The sequence below is a fragment of the Sciurus vulgaris genome (assembly GCF_902686455.1).
Source record: "Sciurus vulgaris genome assembly, chromosome: 8".
Classification (NCBI taxonomy): Eukaryota; Metazoa; Chordata; class Mammalia; order Rodentia; family Sciuridae; genus Sciurus; species Sciurus vulgaris.
In genome coordinates this window covers 23,329,698-23,353,754 of record NC_136468.1, presented here as the reverse complement: position 1 = coordinate 23,353,754, position 24,057 = coordinate 23,329,698, and the positions used below count along the sequence as shown (strand labels likewise).

The following is a 24,057-nucleotide window of genomic DNA, read 5'->3' as shown; positions in this document are numbered from 1 at the left end:
ACTAAGAATGGGTAGGAATTGGGTTTGTAGAACCAAAGGAAGGGGATGTTTCAGGTGAGAAGAACAGCTGGAGGAAACGCCTGCAGGTTACAATGTACAAGGTGTGTTTAGGGACCAGTGAGAAGCGTGGGACATGCAAAGAAGGGACATAACAGGACAGTGGGTTGGGACTAGGGGGAGGAGAGCTGTGAATTCAGGACCTTGTGGCCAGCAGCGGGCGGCGGGGGTAGGGGGGGTGGCTTTCACCTTTGATCAGAAGCAAAGATGAGCCTTTAATGACTTGGCTTGGGGTTGATTAATCGGGCTACATGAGAATTATGACCCAGCAAAATGAGACACATGAATTCAAATCTGCCTCTCTTGGACACCATGAAAGTCCACAAGATTGTCTCCTACAGCAACTTCAGCAAGAAAGGTCGTGGCGTTCATCAACCTGTTGGTAAATTCTTCAACAAACTGAAAAATAGAAATGCTGTCAGGTGCGATGGGGGAGCAGCCACTTACACTTGATCCATAGCATTAATTCTACCGTAAATCTTTATGTAATAGTTGACATCTGGGTTGAATGATTCAAATGTATGGGAGAGCATTCCATCCTTAACTATGAGAAAGGATGGAGTTGGATCTGCAGAAGTTGGATAAAAATTATTTGATTTAGAAAATGAAAATCAAAGTATTCTATAACATGTTCTTTTAGTAGACTTGCCCTTTCCTTGGGGGAATTGATGAAATCAATATTTTTCTTTAAACTTATGCTTATAATGACAGTTCTATTCAAATGCTAATTTGTACACATTATGTTTTGCACATACACATGGGCACTCCTTCTTACAGCAGGCATGATGTAACAGAAATCTATGGCTACCTGGGGGTGGGGAAGTAACTCACCTACAAGCTCATCTTGGAGGACACAAACCCTAATAGGTGGAAAATACCACAGCTAGTTGAACCTTGAGTTCATTGTGACTTTCCCAATGATTGGATCCTGGGGGAGATGAATTTCTTTATTGACCAAGTGCAGGAGGGACACATCAGAGTCCCAGAATGACGATGTGAGTTAGGTTTATAAAAGCAGTCTGCATCTCCTGAAATGCTCTTGTAACCATGAGTACTATTTGAGGAAGAAACTGACAATTGAAGTTAGTTGTCAGTTTTCACTTTTCTCCTTCTTCAAGCTTTAAAGATGCAATTCCCAGTGTATCCTTCACCCCATGCTCCCCGCTCTGCCTGCCACACTGTCCCTCCTATTTCAGAGGGGCAGATGGAATTCTTCATAGACAAAGCTGAATTTCCTTGGAAAACAGATAATGGGACCAGAAAGATTCAAAGAGGCTTTCAAAATTACATGGAAACAGAGCTTCCTGGTTTCATATGTTGTATTTTCCTGCTTTCTCTGTTCTTTTTTGGGGGGTACCAGGGGTTGAACTCAGGGACACTCAATCACTAAGCCACATCCCCAGCCCTATTTTGTATTTTATTTAGAGACAAGGTCTCATTGAGTTGTTTAGCGCCTCACTTTTGTTGAGGCTGGCTTTGAATTCATGATCTTCCTGCCTCAGCCTCCCAAGTTGCTGGGACTATGGGTGTGGGCCACCACACCTGGATTTTCTCTGTTAATTGTTTACTATTTATGCAGGAGGGCAGCAGGAGGCAGGCCTCTGCATGTTGAGAGAAGGCAGGAACACATGACTCTGTACCTTGTGTGCTCAGACAAACATGCACATTGTACATAACATTTTTCAGAATAAACAATGATTCTTAATTTTTTTCTAATCATTTTCTTTTTCTTTTCTTTTTTTGTTCTAGGGATTGAACCTAGGGGTGCTTAACTACTGAGCCACATGCCCAGCCCTTTTTTGTATTTTATTTAGAGACAGGGTCTCCCTGAGTTTCTGAGGCTGGATTTGAACTCACAATCCTCCTGCCTCAGCCTCTTCAGCCACTGGGATTATGGGTGTGTGCTACCATGCCCGTCTCTAATCATTTTCATATAGTTCTCAACACTGATCTTGAGAAGAATTGATAATTTGATTCAGCAAATTTTTAAAAAACTATTTTTATTAGTTGTTGATGAACCTTATTTATATGTATTGCAGTGCTGAGAATCGAACCCAGTGCCTCACACATGCTAGGCAAGTGCTCTACCACTAAGTCACAATCCCAGCCCAGCAAATATTTACCTATATCTTCCAAGTTAAATTTAAAATTGCTCAAATAGTCCTGATAGCATTGTGCTAATCAAAGAGTTGCAGAAGAAGACAGGAATCTAAGAATCTATAGACTCCAAGCTTCCAGAATAATTCAGACTGGGAGGTTCTGTTCTCTCTCTCTTTAGTCTCTGTTTATCCTCCCTTCTCTTCTCTCCCTCCCTAATCAATGGACACTCTACATAAATTCTGAAAGGGAAAGGGGTATATTAAAATCGACCACTATAGTTGTCATTTCATGTATGTGTACATTTGTGTGTATGAGAGAGAAAGAGAGAGAGAGAGAGAAAGAGAAAGCAACAGGGAGAAGCTGGAAGAAACTTCTACATATGCAACATCTGTTAATAACAATAGCTTCAGCAGAGACTGGGAAAGAATATTTATGAATGCAGAAATTAGTGAGAAGGTCATTCAAAACAGAAGACAGGAACTGATTTTGCAATCGCACAAAAATATTTAAAAGAGAGAAAGGAGTAGAGATTAGTGAAAAATAAATGCTCTAAGATAATGAAAAAAATTATTAGGAATAGCTAGACAGGAAATATTGTGGACCAAAAAAAGAAAAAAAAACCACCCTCAGTTTACCCATTTGTATTTCCACATGTTTGAGATGGAACATGCAAATGTTTTCAAAAACACAAGCATTACTCTGATGATGCTGTTATAGATTTGCAGAAGCAAAGGAACAAGCACCCCATTCATTCCCAGATGACGTGTCAGTTTATCCAGGGTTCGTGAACTAAAATGGGTCGGGGAGCTCACTGTCTTCAGTGGATTTCTGTTAGCCCTCTAAGTTCAGGACTATAATTTTTTAATATAATTGATAATTTTATTATGTCTTATTTTATTAAAAGTATACATCAAGACATTGAATATTTATAATTTGTAACATATCCCATATATTTATAACTTACTTATCTGAAATAATTTATTAAAATACATGCTTAATGTTATTCTTAATAGATTCACATATTTTCACATATTAAAGTGCTTGTTTCTGGAAGTACTCTCCTTTCCTTACCTACTCTGCTGTTGTTTCAGACAAGGTCTCTCTATGTTGCCCAGACTGGCCTTGAACTCCTGGACTCAAGTGATCCTCCTGCCTCAGCCTCCTTAGTAACTGGGACCATAATTGAGTGCCACTATACCCAGCACTATTTACCTATTTTTAAATATTTTAAAATGCTTCAATATTTTGTGGGTTTTCTTGAAGATTTATATCAGTGTTTTCCTTGTTCTGACCAACAGCTCAATTTAGGAGCCCTATCTTATATCCCAAATGATCCTCATCAACCTAAAAAGTTTATATTTGGGGGGATTTAGAAAGACTTCTTGTCCCGTAAGCCTCATTGACAACGTTTTTGTCGATTGTCTTCGACTGTCCTTCATACTCGCTTGCCAGCAATAAGCAGAAATAAAGCTGAGACTGTGTCAAAAAAATTCACTGCCCACATTCATCCTGTTTCAGCAGGGTTTACTCTATAGTGCTCCGCATTCAGGGACTGTGCCAGCCGGCAGAAACAGCCAGTTGTTGTCTGCAAGGAAGAATAATTGGAAACATGGTGCCTGTTTCTTTCCCTGCAAGCAACAATCCATCCATTTAACATTCTTTTGGTGCTCTTGAATCCTGTGGTAGACAGTCTTGTGTTCCCTGTTCAGTTGAGGCCAATCTGAGGAATGCTAACCTTCCAGCCTGCTGCCAGCCCTTTCAGTATGGAGCAGTGACAGCCATCCCAAGGCCTGGCCCCTCTTCACAGAGCCGGTTACAAACCTGCAACGTCATGTAGGTAAAAGGCCTCAGACTGGAAAAGGCTAGGCTGGGTAGGGTTATAATTATGAAAGATAAAATTTCTGTCTATTCCAATCCCCACTCTACAGATAAAGAAACAAAGCCCAGAAAGGTCAAGTAACTTGCCCAGGGTCACTTTGCCGGTATGCTATAGAACACACATCTTTCTTCTCTCTCCTCTACCACAACATGCTTTCATCTTTTATGATCAAGTACACTACTGGTTTTGTAAACATTCCATGTACATATAAAAAGATTGCATATGCTCTTTTTGTACGGTATACATATGTGGTTTTTATTCTGTTTACTAATCACGTATGTCTATCCATTGTGTGTATATCATAAGCTTTAGATTAATAATTGTAATCATCTGTATTCTTCCTTTTTTTATGTCATATTCTACCAAGTTCTGTAAGGGGTATATTGAAATCTATCCCTGTAGTTGTCATTTCATAAAATGCTACTTGTCTTTTGATATTTTTTTTAAATTTTGTGCTTTGTTTTTTAGTGCAAAATAGGGGACAACTGTTAAATGTTTTTTCATATTTATATTTATGCCACATGAATTGGGCTCCCTGCATATAAAAAAGATACTCAAAGAAGAGTGGCTTCAATAAATAGAAATGTATTTTTCTCAAACATAAAAGATGTTTGAAGTCAGGGAGACAAAAATGGTACAATGGCTTTGTGGTCATCTAAAAGGCAAATTCTATCTTTCTACTCTGCCACCTTTGATACGTGGCACTCACTCTCAAAGTCATGGTTGCAACGTCTCTTCTGTAGCTCTAACTGTCACGTACATGTTCCAGGTAGGAAGGAAGAAGAGGAGGGAGGTCAATAGGAGGAGTTTCCCACCGAATTGAAGTTCACCAGGCCCCGCCCACCAGCCTCTGCTTACAACTTATGGTCTGTCTGTAATATAAAAGGGGTGGGAAAATCATTGTTTTAAAAGTCTGGACATGTTGCTACCCTTAATTAAACTGAGATTTTGTTAGCCAGGGAGATGGGAAATAGACTCTGGTGTAGGCATCTACCAATCTCTGCTGTGTACCTTTAAACATTCCATCTTCTTGTTTCTATTTAATGCTTTTGGTGTTGAATTTGATATTAATAACACTATTCATTCTTTTGGATTTGCCTGATGTATATCTACCCAATCATTTATTTTAAAACTTTGTCACTTTCTTTGAAGTGAGTTCCTTATACCATAGCTTAATTTTTTGGGTTAGCCCAATCTAAAAGTTTGTCTTTTGCATGGGAAATTCAATTCATTTCAACAAATACTGATTTTTATTCTTACTGTTTTATTTGTTTTTACTATTTATTTTATACTTCCTCATTATTTCCTTTTTTCGTCTTTCCTTAGGTTTTACTGACTTGATCATTTTGTTAAGTTATCTCCCCCCATCCCTGTTAGGTAAAAAGTTTCCCTCTAAGTAAGTGCTTTCTTCTCTTAAATAAATAAATGCCTTTTCCTGACATAACCATATCTTTGTGTCTCAGCAATTCAGTGGAAGATGCTGAGGAAGAAATGCAATTTATTTCTTCAATAGTGACCTAATAGGCAAGGTCACTGGTGCCATCTAATAATTAAGGAAGCTCACTTTCCTCATTTCCTTCAATATCATATGCAGAAAGCAACAAATATCTTGCCAACTCTCCTAAGTAGAGCCCGAAATGAGCCCTGTGTTGACCAACCTGCAATGGATAGCCCTTCCCAGCTGCCTTTCAGGGTCCACCTAATGAAGGAAAAAGGAAACCTATTATCCCAAAATTCCAAAAGTCCACATGGGAATGAATTATATTAAGTATTTATCCTTACACTTCTCCTATTCTTTACTGAATGCAAAATGAGTTATCATGGGTGATAAGGCAAATAACAAGACTTCGGTACATTTTGTGGCTTACTAGCCCCATTGCACTTATTTATTTATTTATTTTTGGTACCAGGGATTGAACCACTCAACCACCCAGCCACATTCCCAGCCATTTTTTTTTTTTTTTTTTTAATTTTGACACAGGGTCTCACTAAGTTGCTTAGAGCCTTGCTAAGTTGCTGAGGATGGCTTTGAACTTGTGATCCTCCTGCCTCAGCCTCCCAAGTCACTGGAATTACAGGTATGTGTCGCCCCACCTGACTGCATTTGTTTTTAAAGAGGTTTGAGCTGGACACAATCCTAGCTACTCGGAAGGCTGAGGCAGGAGGAACGCAAGTTTAGGCCAGCCCTGGTGACTTAGTGAGACTCTGTCAAAATAAAATAAAAAAGGGTTGGGGATGTAGCAAGGTTTGTTCTAAGTCTGTATGGAACTTGCATATGAAATGTAGCTTTAGATTACTTAGTAAAATTATTGATTTTTTTATGCTTCTGCATTTAGGTGAATAGATTGTTTCTGAAAGAAATCTTTTTTTCTCTCGTCTGGCTCCAAATTATACCTTCCACTTCATGCCACAGCGGTATACTAGTTCCCAAGAGCAATCAAGGATCCTAAAATTAAGCAAATAGTACAAGTGCTACCAGTTAGATAGGAATGTTGCTGTTTTTACCATGGGGAATAATATACGAGAAGAAACCTAAGTTTTATTAAAGCCATATAACTTCTACCCAACTTCACAAGTCTAATTTACTTCTTTCTTAAAAATTATTTTAGATCTCTTCAGAGTATGATTTGACTGTAAACTGCTATACATCTTAATAAATCTTAGAATAATAATTCTATGCCACAAACTATTTGTACTCTGCAACACATTTGTAATATATATTAAATAAGTTAAATAAGCAAGTAACATATTACATACAAGAAATTCTCTACCTGAAACATTTGGGTTATGTTGTCTCTCCCCAGTGCATTCCCTTCTTTCAGTATTAAAATCACAGAGATGCCCCTTAAAGTACCTGCCACTCCTCATCTACTGTTGGGGCAAAAGGATGAAGACGTAGTGGTCCTCCCTTCCCACAATCACGGTCTTCCTGCAACACTCCAGGCAAAGTGTGCGGGGCATGGCATCCTGGGAAGAGAATAATTAATAAGTTTAAATCTCTACTTCCTCCTCTTCTCAGATATTTCCATTCTGCTACTGACTATGAAAGGGCTTGGCCTCACATCAGCCCCAAAGGGGAAAAGCCTGAGAGTGACAGAAAAGTACCTGACAAAAATATAATTATTTGAGAAATATACCTAGAAATAAGCATGTCATCAGGTTTGAACATTGAAATGCATTGGTGTATAGTGTGAGTATCATTTTCCTGGCTACTCATATCTATTAAAAATGAGGCTTGGCTGGGTGCTGTGGGGCACACCTGTAATCCCAGCAACTTGGGAGGCCGAGGCAGGAGAATTGTGAGTTCAAAGCCAGCCTCAGCAACTTAGCAAGGCCCTGTCTTCAAATATAGTATATAAAAGGGTGGGGATGCAGCTCAGTGGTTAAGCGCCCCAAGGTTCAATCCCTGGCACCAAAAAACAAGAGGCTTCTTGAAGGGTTGAGGGGTGCAGCTCAGTGGTAAAACATCTGCTTAGCATGTACAAAGCCCTGGGTTCCATCCTCTGCACCAAAAATAAATAAATAAAAGCTATAATAAGAGAAGGCAACAGTTAGCAGAGCCAAGTCATTGGTTTTCTAGATATTTCTACTTTCATGTTATTCAGGTTCAGAGAACTCGATGGGGAATCATGCATTTGTATAAACTAATCTAAAATATGCCACTCCTTTTATCTCTTAGTGTCTCCTTTACTTTCTTGAGTTAAGAGAGAGGGTGTCCTGAGACTCAATTTCTTATTTTCTAGATGCATTCTGAGAAATAACCTTGTTGGAAAGATTTTTCCAATGTACCATATAGAATTCTGTTAGGACAGGAGATCGTCTTTTTTGCTAGCAATAGAGAATAAAGACTATAAATGAATTAATTGTTCTTAGAGTCTGTTTTATAGTGTCACCTCTTTGTGAAATTTCCCACATAAGGTATGCTTTTCATTTTCTTCTCAGCTGGCCTTGGCTTAGAGCCATAATCTGCCACACTCATGTAATCATGATGTGCTAGAATACAAAATATCTATGATCCTTTCCTGGGGTACAATTTCAGTGTTCTGCTAGCAGCATAAGAAAGATTCTGACACACTAGTGGGGTACAAATGCCTTGAACTTTATGATCTTTTGTGATTGATGTGACCATGACACATGTGAGGACTTTTTTGGTTGGTTTACTTGGATTTCAATAAAATGTTCAGGTAACCATGGGGTAAAATGCACTAGGGACTATATCACATGATATCAGTAAGATGTGGAATGGCTTTGCTACTCAAATAAAATTAAATCCTGAGAAATAAAACCCTCAAAGGAACTGAATATAGAGGAGAAAGGGGAAGACAATACCTTATCATTAAAAATCAATCAGATATTTACTAAGTGCCTCTTCTAAGGATTCCTTACATTTCAGTAGCTAGCATATCTGGGTTTACAAAATACTCTCACATGCATTATCTTATTTGATCCTCCCAACAACCAGTGAGACAAGAGAAGCAATCTAAAGATGAGAAAATTGCATCTCAGACTTAAGTGCTTCCTGAAGACCTACACCCAGCTTCAGAGAGTGGAGGGCCACTGAAATTCCCCCGGGTCTCCACACACTCTTTCCTGGGCTCATTCTTCCTCTACCCCTGGGTATTGTGCTGTGTTTGGTTCTACAAAGGAGTCTAAAGAAGTAAAGACATGATCTCAGCCCTTAGGAAGTTTATGATCTTAGATGGGGAAAATGCAAATTTTCATAATGAAACAAGCAGAGAATCATTGCTAAACTGTATGAAACAGGCTATAGTTGAAAAATAGGTGCTATAAATTCTACTCAGTGCCCTGAAAAGTATGTGAATAGGTATCTGAGAATACTGGTCAACTGACTCTTTCTGAAGTTTTTCGGATAGCCCATCAGAATTTTCCTAGAGAAGTCCCGTGGTTAATTCTTCTTCTTTTTCTTTTTCTTTTCTTTTCGGTACCGGGGATTATACCCAGGGACCCAGGGGCACTTGACCACTGAGCCACATCCCCCAGCCCTTTTTGATTGATTGATTGATTTTGCGACAGGGTCTCACTAAGTTACTTAGGGCCGTGCTAAATTGCTGAGGCTGACCTTGAACTGGTGATCCTCCTGCCTCAACCTCCTAAGTCACTGGGATCACCGGCATGTGCCACTGTGCTAAGCCCATGATTAATTCTTAACCAGGAGGAAAGCCAACAATCACAAGCTTGCACAGGTTTACAGGGACACTTGGTTGCCTAGAGGACCAATTCTTTCTTTCTTTCTTTCTTTATTTTAGTTGTAGATGGACCATTTATTATTTTATTTATTTACATGCAGTACTGGGGATCGAACCCAGTGCCTCCTGTGTGCTAGGCAAGTGCTCTACCACTGAGTCACAACCCCAGCCCGAGGACCAATTCTTGAGTCCTTGGACTCATACTGGCCCCTATTGTGCCTCAGACTGAGGACTGGAAGCCTGTAGGAGCTGGTTCTGGCCCTGATACATTTAGGTCCTCTGAAACATCAGTGGAGGTCATTGAGAAAGGCCAGCTGGCCTCCTGTTATTTGCAAAAGGAGTAAAGAAGAGAACACTATTTTTTTGGAGAAAACTGCCAAGGGACAGGAAAACGGACACATTTGCTCTAGACTCTAAGGGACCATGGATTTCAAGGTCCTGCAGAGATTCTGTAATCACTTGAATGTTTTAATGTCCTAATGTTCAAACCTAACACTTTTCAAATCCTTATTTGTTTTAGAAGAAAAATTCTATTCCAACTACCTGTTTTTTGTCTTTTCAGCAGAGCCAGCCTGTGCTGAGAGACAGCTGTGGGACAGTCCCTGTCTGTCACAGTCTTTGTCTTCCCTAAGGAGTGACCTATTGCTTGAGAGGCCCCATGGGGACTTCCAGAGCCACAGTGAGTGACTGGCCCCAAAGCTTTTACAAAAAATGCCCATGCCAGTTTCTCAAGCATTATAGACATCCTTGTGTAATCCTCTTCAAAATGCTACAGTAACTTAACAAAACAATGATTTGTAATATAAGCTGTGTGCCCACGGAGACAGAGTCCTCTTCATCCTCTCAATACCTAGCAGCATCCGGAGCAGAGACTTTAAACTCATCTCTGGAATGGGCCAGCCTGGAAGGTGGTACTGTTCGATTCTGTTCACCATAGGCAAGACTCAAGTGGCAGACACTGACAGGCCTGCTGAAGCTGCCTGGAGTCACTCCTCAAGCGTCAGTGAGTGCCACCTAAGGGGAGGAGAAGATGGTAGGGGGACATCAGACTGTAGCTCAGAATGCAAGTGTCACGTCTGTGAGTGGACACAGGAGAGAATCTTGTGGGTACCACCCGTGCCACTCACAACCCTGCTCACTTACACAGAGCACATGAGTGCCAGCGTGAACACAATGCCACCAACTCTTAAGCTCACACATACAACTACTGTCACCAGAGCACTCATGACCTCAAGGTGGCTCCTTCAAATCACTTTTCCAGGGTTAGAAATGGGTTAACGCAGGGCTGGGGCTGGGGATATAGCTCTGTTGGGAGAGAGCTTGCCTAGCATGCGCAAGGCCCTGGGTTCAATCCCCAGCACCGCCACCAAAAAAAAAAAAAAAAGGGTTAATGCTGAGTCAGTCACCCCAACTTTCCTTTCACCCCACGGGTGTGCACATGGCCTCTGGGACCCAGAGTCACATACTGGCTGTGTGATCTAGGAAAAGTTATCTAAAAATTCTCTGTGTCTTTGATTCCCCGTATGTGAAATGGTGATAATTATACTAGCTCCCCCATAAAGTTGTTATGAGGATTAAATGAGGTTAGAAATATATGGAGCTTAGAACATGCTAGAACATGTTCTGTACTGTGTTCATCTAATAGTAAAGTCTTTGTTCTGGACACTACTAGGTTTTGAGAAATAAAGACAAAGAACATGCAGTTTGTGCCTCAGTGGGGGTACAGTCTACATTGTAAGTTGCTGCTTTAACGACCTGTGTAGTCTAGCCTGATAGTCAGAAAATGCTCAGTAAGGGTTTCTGAATGTATGATTGGCCCGGGGAAACAAGCAAGTTCTACCACCAATTTTAATTTCAATGGTGGTATATAGGCGTGCGTAGCACGTAGTCAGGGCCTGGTATCATAGAAGCATGAACTCTTTCAGTTATTCGTTCTGCAGAATGAATGCTGAACCTGAGTGTGGTCCAGAGGTTGAAGGCGAGGAGGTGGAGGTGCACTCGGGGAAGTCTTCCAAGAGGCAATATCATTGAGCTTCGTTTTGATCAGTGAGTAGGCGTTAGCCAGTAAGAGAAGAGGGCTAGGAGTGTTCCAGGCAGAAGGAACATTGTGTGCACAGTTAGAGAGGCGTGAAATAGCACAATACATTCAGGGAACTCCAAGGAGGCAAAGAACAAGAGCAGCCCCATCGTCGGTGTAACACACAGCCTGCGCTTGTGGAATGAGTATCTGAGATTCGAGGCTGTTAAATCAAACAAAACAAAGTGCTTGTATCCCTCTGGCCCTTAGCATTAACTAAACAACCAGCCAAGGACAAGCAACTCTGGAGTTTTGCGGTACAGCATGGTACTTGCCCTGCTACAAATGCTCTATGGTCCATCCTTTCTTGTATTCTAGAAGAAGTAAGTTCACTTAATTTGTCTTTTTATTTTTTTTTTCAAAGTATTGCAGGTGAATTAACAATAAAGTTGATGGAATCATGGTATAGGTGAAGATGTTTGTGAATAGTCACATACTGCTCTAGATCAGAGGTCAGCAGGCTGTGGCTTGAGAACCAAATCCGGTCCATGGCCTGCTTTTGTAATTAAGTTTTATTGGAGGGCAGCCATGCTCGTTTGTTTGTGTGTTGTCTGTGGCTGCTCCCGCGCTGCCACAGCACAGCAGACTCTACAGCCTGCAAAACCTGAAATATTTCCTACTTAAAATATTTCCTACTTGGTCCTTTGCAGTAAATGTTTGCCAATCCTTACTCTAGATTCAGTTTTCTTAATCTGATCGGTCAAAACCAGTATTTAAAACAGGGGGTTGGGTTGGTTGAGAACCAGTGTGGCGAACAATAGGTTATTGGATTTTTTAAAATTCACTATTAAGGAGAAAGAAGAGTGCAACTGTGCTAGCCATAAAGTATGTGATAAATACAAATAAATGAATGAACAAAGATGCTAGGATTGGCTTTCAAATTTGACTCTGAGATTCCTGGCTGTCAGATGCAAATTGAAAGATAGGAATTGTTCCCCTATTAGTTACCTATTTCTTTATAACAAATCATTTGAAAATGTAGAGCCTTAAAGCAACTGCCCTTCAGTGTTTCTCATGAATCAGTGAGTTGGCCACGTGGTCCAGCTGATCTTGGTGGACTTGCTTATACAGTGGTCAGCTGGCTTGTTGGCTTGGGGTTGACTGGTCTAGGGTGACCTCAGTGGGGACAGTTCATCCCTCCTGCACATGATCTTGTCCTCCAGCACGGTGGCCTGGGCTTGCTCAGTTAGGAGTGGGAGGTTTCGAGAGAGAAAGTGGAAGCACAGACTTGAGGCGTAACTTGGACGTGACACACTGTGACCTCTGTTACGTTCTAGTGGCCAAAGAAAGTCAAAAGGCCAGCCCAGATTCAAGGGGCAGGGGAATAGATTCCCATTCTCGATGAGAGGAACTGCAAAGTCATATTGCAAGGGGAAGGGAAGTAGGAGGGACAGAATTGAGGCCATGTTTAAAATCACAAACAATCGATCGTAATCTAAAACAGCATGTATTCTGACCACACATTTTTAAAAAGTCATCTCTGTGGTCTCAAGTGGAAAGAAATATTCATCATACATGTCTCTTCAGCCCCACCCACAGATATGAATCATCAGTGTCTTCAACTAAGAGGACCATTATCCTGTAGCTAATGACAGATACAGAGGAGGAGTGGAAAGAAGCCTGAACCAGGCCTGTACTCAAATACCACTTGACAGATTTCACTGGGAACCAGACTCAGTTTTAACAGGTAAAGGGATTAGGGAAAATCATTATTACAGATATAACCAATGACTAAACTAAGCAGCCTTTGCCACTAAAGTCTAAACCTACCTACAACATTCCTGCCAATCATTCCATTCCCCTCCACTTTTGTTGTCAGAGGGCGATAAAAGTAGTCACCGAGGACATTGCTATCTGTTGTATATGGGTGTGATTAAAATGACAAAAATGGGATAATTTTTTTAACTCACTAGCCATGGAACGATTTTTTAAAATTTCTTGCTAAAAAATCTTCACTATTACCAAATTTGCCTTGATAAATAATGTTAAGTATAAATAGCAACAGTGAGGTCAGAAAACCTCCCGCTGATCTTTTCCTGGTCCCCTAGGGATGTCAGGAAGAAGAGAGCAAACATAGGTAGCCCTTGCTTCTTAGACTATTTCAGAATCTTCAGAAAATCTAAAAGCAAAACAAAAGCGAAACTCGAAAAACCACTCAGACGAAACCACACAGCTTAGGTTTGAAAATGTTTTCTGGCCCAGAACCTGTCAGGGTCTTTGGACTTGTCTGCAAGAAGCCAATGCCTTTACGCTCAGACTTCAAAAGAGCTTCCACCATCAAACTGCTGGGGAGGAACATGCCAGAATTTAAGGAAATATTAGACGCCTGGACCAGCTGTGAAGGGGACTATATTTCAACTTAGATTCAGTGACAACGAACAGAACTGTTGACATTATTGAAGAGGTGGAGCCAAAACCCCCATGATGTTTGCAGGGAACTAGTTAATGGGGTGGGGATTGGGTTGTCTTTGGAAGAATAGATGACACTCAAACTTTGGTTGTAGAAAATCAGAAACTAACCTTGGGCAGGTCACATAAAGGTTAAATGACATATCTACCTGGTGGAGTAATTGGAAAATCAGACTACTGACAAATGCTGATTCCCTTTCTCTCTCTGGATCTCCCACCCAACTTCGGAATTTCTTAAAAACACAAAAATCCTGCCAGCCAGCTGCTACTGGAAAAATGTCAAGTAGGATAAGCTGCTGATAGATGATAACCATCAACAAAATCCACGTTCAGGTGGAGGGAGCAGGGTGTGTCACCTCTCCTGCCCCTCCCTCCCCGCATCACAGCTCAGAGGCAGCACAAAGGCACTCCCTCCTTCCTGCGGAGGAAGTGTGTGTGTTCTCTCAGACCTACCTTGGCATTCCTTGATGTCTTAGAGAAGCAGATGACCCCGGCTGAGCAAGACAGTCAGCAGAACAGCAGCCCTTGATGCTGCATTTGGAAATTTCCATTCTTTGCTTGCAGCTCTGAAAAAAAAAAAAAAAAAAAAAAATCTAAAGAGCCCAGTAGCTGGGAAATTTCCACGATGGAAAATTTTAACATATTCTTTAGCTCTAAACTATGCAGGTTTATAGACACTTTTTTTTTTTCCTTTTGGTAATTTCCTTCTTTAACAATAATTTATGAACATGGTAACACTAGAGCTGTGGGAATAAGGAGGGCAAGATGACCTGGAGGGGAATGAGCTTGACTGGCCCAGTGGGAGGCTGTGCTATATAAGCTCTTGACCACCCAGACCATAGAAATGCCCTGGAGCCCTACACAGAAATCTGTGTAGAGACTGGAAGTGGAAAGTGATGGATACAACTTGGGCACAGGACATGGTGAGTTCTGTTGCTGGAAAAAAACAATCTCAAGGTAGATCCCTTAGACCGTTGCCTCTTAAACCTAAGCGTGTATGGGAATCACCTGGGAATCCTATGAAGATGCAGATTCTGATTCGACAGGTCTAGGGTGGGGCCTGAGTCAGTGTTTCTAACTGGTTTCCAGGTGACACCGAGGCCTCCCTCCTGAGGGCCACAGCGTGTGGGCATAGCAAAGCCATAGACAACAGGTCCTCCTCAGTCTGAGGTCAGCGCAGTGACAGTAGCAGAGCACTGCCTGAGGGGGCTGGAGGAGAGCTTCTTTGGGGTGGTTTTCTCAGGTTGCGAAACTGAGGTCTCAGAGCAGCATGCCATCTTGGATAAAGTAGATCTTCTAGAATATGGGAATGCATGCAGTTATCAGAAGGTTGCCTATTCCAGCAGATTCTATTTGGGGGATCTAGAAACCAATGCCTTTCTAAAGAAAATCCCTGTATCAAGTTGGTGAAGATTCCTAAACTGGTTCTGATTCCCTCTATTGAGGGAAAACTGTTGAACAGAATCACGTGAAGGGAAGGACATCCAGAGAATAAATTACCTTCATTTCAGCCAAAATATTTGTTTTGCTATTGTTGGAATAAAATAAAAAGGGAATTGGAGAATTTTCCATTTTCTTAACAGCTATCCCACCTTTGAACTACCTATATGAGACAGACAGACAGACAGACAGACAGAGATATCAAAGTCTGTGGGATCTGTCCTCCAGGATGTTACTTCCACTTGATCTGTAATGTGTCTGTTTTGTACATTTTAAAAGCAACATTTGTCCCATTTTTCATTTTCCATTCAATTGAATTCTGGATGGGTTATTACTCCTTACTTTTCAAATGAAAGTACACAGAGGAGCAGATGGAAGGAAAGGAGGAGGGAGATTACAATCATGAAAATGTGATTGAAGTTAGAGTGTAACAAGCATGAAATGAATTTGATTACAAAATAAAAAGTATTAATATATGTTAAAAGTAAATAAGTACTCTAGTATGCTAACATTCACATAATTTTAAAAAATTCTAAATGGCGTACAGGATTGCTTAAGGGTTTGGACTTCAAGAAATTGGTTGATGTCTTCTCTTTCAGAAATCTTCACTGTGGGGTCAAGGCATGATTCAGCATTGAAACAGCCATGCTGATTACTTAAGTAAAAGAGATCAGATGATTTTTCCTAGGTCTCCGTGAGCAACTATTCACCTTGCAATCTACAATCAATCAAATAGAATTTGTTTGATCCACCTAAAGCCACATATTTTTTAAAAATTTTTTATAGTTGTAGATGAACAACATGCCTTTACTTTTTTTTATATGGTGCTAAGGATCAAACCCAGTGACTCTTATGTGCTAGGCAAGTGCTGTGCCACTGAGCAACAGCCTCAGCCCCTGAAGCCACATATTTAAGGAATACTTTTTAAAATATATTTGAGGTGAATTTTATTAAATGAAAGCGAACATTTTAAAATAAACAGTTTGGAGGCATTTAATATATTCATGACATTGTATGACCACCACCATTGTATCTAGTTCCTTATTTCTTTCTTTCTTTCTTTATTTTAAACAAATGGGGTACAACTTTTCTGTTTGTACATGATGTATCTAGTTCTTAACAACTTTATCACCCCCTCAAAGGAAATCCCATATCCCATGAAGAGGTTGCTTTGCAATTTCTGTTCCCCCATCCTCTGGCAACCACCAACATACTTTCTTCTATGTGGATTTAACTATTCTGGATATTTCAGATAAGTGGATTCCTGCAATATGTGGCCCTTTGTAAAATCACATCTTCTTAAGAATAAACATAGTAATTATAATAAAATTTAGCATTATTGAGTGCTTATAACAGGGAGGAATGTAATTTTTACAATAAACTTATAAATGGGTACCATTATTATATAGATGAGCATTATGGTTTAGATATGAAGCTCATGTGTGAGACAAGGCAGGGAAGTTCAGAGAAGAGCTTTAATCTAGTCATTGGCTTAACCCATAGATATGGATTAACTAACTGGGTGGTAACTATAGGCAGGTAGGGTGTAGCTGGAAGAGGTAAGTCACTGGGGACATGCCTTTGGGGTTTATATTTTGTTCCTGGTAGTGGATCTTGCTCTCTGCTACCTTGTTATCTCAGTTGCTTTCCACCACCATGGACTTGCACCATGATGTTCTGCCTCATCTTGGGCCCAGAACTGTGGCGTCGACCGGCTATGGACTGATCATCTAAAATCATGAGCCAAAATAAACTTTCCTTCTCTAAGTTGTTTTCATCACTTTTTTTGGTCACAGTGACGAAAAGTTGACTAAAACAATGAGAAAATTGGCACTTAGCTAAAGAATTGCCTGAGATCCATAAATTATGGCCAAATAAGGAGTAGCCTTTGGCCAGGCCCACTTATGTTAGTGCTTTTTCCAAATGCCACAACTATATCTCAACTTCATTTCCCTTATCACAAGACAGATGGATAGATACTCCTTCTCAAGTTTAACAACTTCACAGAACTTGATTCAAATACTGAATGTGTTGTTAGTTGCTTACAGCTGCTATTTCTCTAGCAGTGCAGTAAGTCCAGGCAAACTCTTTTGAAGAGCTCATTAAAACTGCTAAAATAAAGTCTTAGAAGCAGGTGCATTCATTAGTGGAAATGCAGATGATTATGTTAATATCGCATTCAGGTGACAAATTTAAAGGCATCAAAATCATGGAGGATAAAAGGATTTTCAAAGCTAAAGTTAACTTCTTCCTTTGTAGAACTCTTTGTTCTGTTAAGCATGTGACTGACTGCAGCTGTCCAACTTGGGGACCTCCAATGTTATGTCACAAAAATAAAGCTGTTTTGCAATATTTTATTTCCCTTACAATTTCTTGAGCCTCAATTTAGGATAAGAAAGAAGGAATTGTCTACAACCCTGGTGCTAGCTCTGGCACCCCATTTACAACTTACTGTTACCCTGAGTCCAAGGATAGGGGAAACACATTTTAAAAGATGATTAAAATATGTAGGCAGAACTGGGGATGTAGCTCAGTGGTAGAGCTATATGTGTAAGATACTGAGTTTAATTCCCAGCATTAAAAAAAAAAAAGTTGGGGAGTTGGAGTTGTAGCTCAGTGATAGAGCACTTGCCTAGTGCTCTGGGTTCCAACCCTCAGCACCACTAAAAATAAATAAGGTATTGTGTCCATCTACAGCTACAAATATATATATATATATATATTTTTTTTTTTTTTTTTTTTTTTTTTTAAGTTGGATTGTAATCCCTGGTTTGGGAAAGATGGACCAACAATTCTTTTATTTTGCCCTTTTTTCTTTTTTAATTTTTGGTACTTGGGATTGAACCCAGCAGTGCTCAATCACTGAGCCATATCTCCGGCCCTTTTTAATTTTTTTATTTAGAGATGGAGTCTCACTGGGTTGATTAGGACCTCACTAAATTGCTGAGGCTGGTTTTGAACTCACCATCCTCCTGCCTCAGCCTCTTGAGTTGCTGGGATTACTGCATGCGCCACCACATCCAGCTTGTCCTTTTTTCATCTCAAAGAAATGTTGAGCATGAAATGTGAATGTGACCACATATGTGTTTGGTATATTATTTATATATTTATTTTGTGGTACTGGGGGGTTTTAGTCAGTTCTTTTTGCTGCTGTGACTAAGGGACCAGACTAGAACAACTGTATAGGAGGAAAAGTTTATTTGGGGGCTCACGGTTTCAGAGGTCTCAGTCCATAGATAGCTGGCTCCATTCCTGGGGCTCAAGGTGATGCAGAACATCACGGCAGAAGAGTGTGGCAAAGGGAAGAAGCTCACATGATCAGGAAGGAGGGAGAGGGTAGAGGGGGAGGGGGAGAGAGAGAGAGAGAGAGAGAGAGAGAGAGAGAGAGAGAGAGAGAGAGAGAGAGATGAGGGGAGGGGAGGAGGGAAGAGAGAGAGGGGGAGTGGGGGAGAGGGGGAAATGGGGGAGAGGGGGAGTGGGGGAGAGGGGGAGTGGGGAGGAAGAGGAGGAGGGGGAGGAGGAGGGGGGAGGAGGAGGAGAGGGAGGGAGAGACAGAGAGAGGAGGGAGGGGAGAAGAGAAGATTCTACTCTCCTGATACAAATATATAGCCCAAAGCCACGACCCCAGGACCCCAGCCACATACCACCTGCCTTCAGGTTACCACTCAATTAATTCCATCAGGTGATTAATCCACTGATTGGGTTAAGGCTCTCACAACCCAATCATTTCTCCTCTGAACCTGCTTGCATTGTCTCACACATGAGCTTTTGGGGGGCACCTCACGTCCAAACCATAACATGGGGATTGAACCCAGGAGTGCTCTACCCCTGAGTGACAGCCTCAGCCCTTTTTTATTGAATTTTGAGACAGGGTCTCCCTAAGTTGCCCAGACTGGCCTGGGATTTGCAATCCTCTGCCTCAGCCTCCTGAGAAGCTGAGATTATAGATATGTGGGGCCAACATACATATATTTGGGAGCCTATATACCAGAATATTAATAATAGTTTCACCAGAATAATTTAAATTTTCTTTTTTTGTGTATCTTTGTATTTTCCAAATTTTCTACAATGAATATGGGAATTTAAATTTTCTTAATTAAAATTTTTATTTTGAAATTTGTGCTTTTTAAACTTTTTAAAATTTTTCATGGAGCACATAGCCCTTCTGCATGCAATTGTTTTATCTGTAAAATTGGGTTACCATTTAGTTGTCTAGCACATGGAAGCAGGGCAAGATGATTCTGTAATTCTCCTCTTCTCAAATCTAGGATATCTGTGGAAAGATTGTTTTTTTCTTGTAGAAGGAAATATAAGAAAATATAGCTCAGTATCAAGTTATTTAATAAAAATATAAACTTGGTTAAATAGTTTTATATTTTTCTTCAAAACCTCAGTCAAGTGGGCTTGCATCAAAGTGAATGCAGCTTACCTCTTGAGATGGGAAAAGGACTAAAAAAACCTATTTAGGATAAACATACTTTATTTTTAATAATTTAGTTATACTCTCAGTAAAGCCTATGTAAGCTATACTTATTTTTTTTTTAAATAAAAAGGTATGCTGGGCTGGGGAGATAGCTCAGTGGGTAGAGTGCTTGCCTTGTAAGCACAAGGCCCTGGGTTCAATCCCCAGCACTGCAAAAAATAAATAAAAATTTTAAAAAGGTGTGCTAAAATAATTGTACTACTGATTGTAAAACAAATACTGAAGCTGCTGTAGACTTGAACCTTGCTGCCAATAGAGCATGTTTATGTAGTGTGTGCATTGCTCAACAGCTTGAAATTAACAAGCTGAAAGACCATTTGTCCAATGTAATAGTCCTATTTTTGCCTTTCTCCCTCTTTGTCTTCTACTTTATCTTCCCCTGTCCAGTATCACTTTCTCCCTTTCTTCCTCTACACAATTTAGAAGTTCATTAATGCTATTTAAAATGAAAAGCTGTACATACATAAAGTAGTCAGAAAAATCCCTTGGGATGGGATTGCACAATACTTCCGTGTAGTAGTCCCCCATTATATACTGGAGATTTGTTCCAAGACCCCAGTGGATGCCTGAAACCATAGAGTACTGAACCCTATAATTTAATGCCTTTTTCATTTTAACTAAGCACTTCTCATGCACAGAGGCCATAATTTTTTCCTTGGATAGAACCAAAGGTCTCATTAACCACAGAATACAGTTTGTTTTTTCTTTCCTTATTAAATTTTGCTTTACTTTCACCTCTTTCCTTGACCTGTCTTCAGCATATTTGAATTGTTAGTACCACTACTCTTACGCTTTGGGACTACTATTAAGTACAATAAAGTTTTCTTGAACAAAATCACAGATACCATGACAGTCAATCTGATGATTAAGATGACTACTAAGTGACTCATGGGCAGGTAGCATATACAGCATAGATACACTGGACAAAGGGATGATTCATGTCCCAGGTGGGATGAAATGAGATGGTATGAAAGTTCATCATGCTCCTTAGAACAGCCAGCAATTTAAAACTTATGAATTATTTAGTTCTAGAATTTTTCATTTCATATTTCTGGACCAAGGCTGACTTGGGGTAGCTAAAACCTCAGATGAGGGGAAACTGCTGTATACATGTATGCATACATACCCCTCTCTCTGGCCAACAGTGGCTTGGCTGAATCCTGTTCCAAACTGCCATAATATGTCTTCTTAGCTGAAGCTTGCGTGGCTGCAGCTCCTTCCACTGCTGGACAGCTCCGAGTCTCCTAGCAGTATTTTCCCACCCATCCCCTTCTCTTCTGTTTAATTTCTCAGAGCTGGCACCCTCACAAAGCTGCAGATTTTAGACAAAACAAGGAAAATGGCTAGAAGAGACTCCTGTTCTTCTAGCATGACACCTCACCACCATATGTTAAGAGGGTAAATTTCAGATCACAGAATACAGGGATGAACATGAGAGGACATCTTAGTCAAGTTTCCTTCCCATGGATGTGTTTCTTCTAGAGAGTACCTGGTAGTCATCCAGGCTGACTTTGAAATTTTCCAATGATGAAAAACTCTTCTACTTTCCCCCCACTTTTCTCTGGATAGATGGGTCGATAGGGCACAAATAGCATTATAACCACAATGCCAAAAAGAAAATAAATAAATGAGTCCTAATCCTGCCACCTTTAAAAAAAAATCAGCTTTTTTCGAATTTCTGTTACTGACCCAGGACCCAGTCTCAAGGAAATATAACCCCTTAGTATCTACAAGGAATGCAATGAGGCTGAATCATTTGGCTGAAAGACACTTAGATGTTATTGGTTCAGAGTGTCCATTACACCATGAGAGCAAGATCCAGAAAAGGAAAATTGTGTAATTTATTTATAAGCCTGAATACCAGAGTATTGTCCAAATCTCTTCCTAATTCATCCCCTTTGTCTTCCCGATGCCTGCACAGCAAAAGAAAATTTCTGAGATTATTTAATCCACAGACCCTGCCTTCAAGGATATTCCAACATTTACACATACTAACTTGAGCAGTGTGTTTCCAAGTTGCCTTAATTCACATCTTATGGTTTTCCTTTCAGAAGAATTTAGAGAGTTCAGCAGTGTTCTGAAACAACTAGATATGACAACACAAAGAACAATAATAGTGAAAGAAAAATTCTCCAGAGACAGAGTACCCTATGGAAGCAGCTGGATATTCTGTCTTTTCAAATTGGCTACCTCAGAGAGTTTTTTAAAATAGTGATTGTAATGATTAAAGAGGGGTTGAATTTGGAAAATCAATTAGCTAATAGGATAGAATGCTGTGAACTATAATTTTGGCTAAGTATATATAAAGGAGAGAATTTTGAATGATTATTTTTGTAATGCATTATAAATATTCAAATACAAAAAAAAATGCAAAGATGAACAAGAAATCACCCTCCATCCCATCACCCAAAAAAATAACCACTATAAAAGTTAGGGATACATTATTTCCGATATGGGATTAAGAGATACTTTAGAATTTTAAAAAGCAACTTATATTTGGGCAAGTGAACATGGTTTTACTGATGGTCCAATTGAAAGAAACAAAATCTGGCGTTTAAAAATCATCTATTTAACAGAGAAACAACATGTATCCCATTTGTTTACAAAAAAATAATAATCATCTATTTAATCTGAACAGTTTTGAAAGGAAGGGAATTAATTAGAATTTTGAGTCTATAAGCAATTAAAATAATGTGAATTCAATAAAAATTAGCAAATGTCTTTAATTTCTTTTGTATATCCATCATCTAATCTTCAATTCAGCTGCATCAAAAACATATTATAATATGTTTCCCTAATGTATTTTAGTTTACAAATCAACTTTATACTGACTTTCATGATCCTGTAAAATAATCAGAGCTGCCAGTCAGCTGTTGCTTGCTAGTAGGGCCATTCTAGTTTATTTAGTCTATCCTGGTTCCTTGAATATACATTTTGATTGGTTCTTGTCTGTGCTATATGAGTAAATAAGGCTTTTGTTGTTGTTGTTGTTTGTTTGTTTTTGTTTTTTTTGTTGTTTTGCTAGGGATTGAACCCAGGGGCACTTAACCACTGTGAAACATCCCCAGCCCTTTTTCATATTTAGACACAGTGTAGCACTGAATTGGTTAGGTTCTCACTAAATTGCTGAGCGTGGCTTTGAACTCACAATCTGTCTGCTCAGCCTCCTGAGCTGCTGGGATTACAGGCATGTGCCATCATGCCCAGCTAGTTATTAAGTATTTTGAACATCATCCTTGCAATAGGAAATAGAGGGAAACCTAATCATTTTGGTCTAGCAATTTACAGTTTGAAAAATACACTTCTCATCTGATGGCCACATTCTCCCTGTTCTTCTCTTTGGAGCAAATACTCCAGCAAAACCACCTTCTTGCGATTCTTTTAGCACCTCTTTGTGCCAGTTCATACTTCCACATGTTGGCAATGCATTTTGTTCATAGGACAACAGCTTTCTGTAAGGAAGAGGTGAATGAATGGAGAGGTGTGTGGTAAATACCTTGGTCTACCTGGGGAAGAGGGCTGGTGACAGTCGTTTTACCCTTGGTCTTCCCTGAGGTCTGAAGCAGCGGCCAGCAAGGCTATGACAGAAGCTCAATTCAGCAGGGTTCCAAGATTATGGAAATCACATTATTCCTGGGCCAGGAGAGTCTGCCAGCTATTCATGCCCATCATTATAAAAAAATTATAAATTCATGCCCATCATTTAGGCACTCTTCAATCCAAAGTCTCCATTTTAATATTTACCTAACTTCCCTCCAAGAAGAAAGGAAGCCTCTTGTTATTGTAAATAAATGCAGACAATGAGGGGGAGGTCCTAATGCATCACATCAAGGTCCATTTATACTAGTTATCGCTCTTTATCTGACCATACTGAATATATCTGTGAGCCAAATTTGTGTGTGGGAGGAGTGCTGGGGATGGAACCCAGAGTCTCGCATATGCAGTAAATGCTCTAACTGAGGTCCATCCCTAGCCCAAGTTTTATTTCTTTATTTTTCAAATTTGGGGTGTCCAAAAATAAATATGTTTCAGGGCTGGGACTGTGGCTCAGTGGTAGAGCGCTTGCCTAGCATGTGTGAGGCACTGAGTTTGATTCTTGACACCACATATAAATAAAATAAAGGTACTGTGACCATCTACAATGTGTACATATGTGTGTGTGTGTGTGTTTGTGTATGACAAATCTTTAAAAAATAAATGTGTCTCTTATGAACTTCTTCTATCTATTAAGGAACTCCCTCCATCAGTTTCCTCCTCCATCAGTAATTTTTGATTATTTAATTTGTGTTTATGAAAAGGAATGAGTAAAAGCCCGCCTCCCCTGCTCTTAAACATACCTCGTTAAACTTACACTGGGGCAAAAAATTAACTGGAAATTTTCAAATTCAAAGGAAGTCCTGCTCCT

The 24,057-nt window shown here is 40.0% G+C and overlaps 1 protein-coding gene and 2 long non-coding RNA genes across 5 annotated transcripts in view; 2 read left to right on the top strand and 1 right to left on the bottom strand.

Moving 5' to 3' along the window:
- MKLN1 (muskelin 1) overlaps positions 1-24,057 on the top strand; it is a 322,083-nt gene that overhangs the window by 47,951 nt on the left and 250,075 nt on the right. The window contains exons 2-3 of one of the 3 annotated variants that reach the window (XM_079150170.1): positions 6,018-6,114; positions 9,806-10,478. The exons of the other annotated variants lie outside the window; for them this stretch is intronic. Coding sequence (XP_079006296.1) covers positions 10,135-10,478 — 344 coding nt within the window. The 5' untranslated portion in view covers positions 6,018-6,114; positions 9,806-10,134. The remainder of the gene's footprint in view (positions 1-6,017; positions 6,115-9,805; positions 10,479-24,057) is intronic. 3 annotated transcript variants of the gene reach the window in all.
- LOC306667529 lies at positions 273-14,571 on the bottom strand. The gene is made up of 3 exons (XR_013765588.1): positions 14,183-14,571; positions 6,891-7,003; positions 273-5,735 (listed from the first exon to the last, which is right to left on the bottom strand). It is a non-coding gene; the product is annotated as an uncharacterized lncRNA (long non-coding RNA).
- The window catches only part of LOC306667535, a 68,746-nt gene continuing 59,263 nt past the window's right edge, over positions 14,575-24,057 (top strand). The window contains exon 1 of the long non-coding RNA XR_013765593.1: positions 14,575-14,652. This is a non-coding gene — a long non-coding RNA (uncharacterized lncRNA). The remainder of the gene's footprint in view (positions 14,653-24,057) is intronic.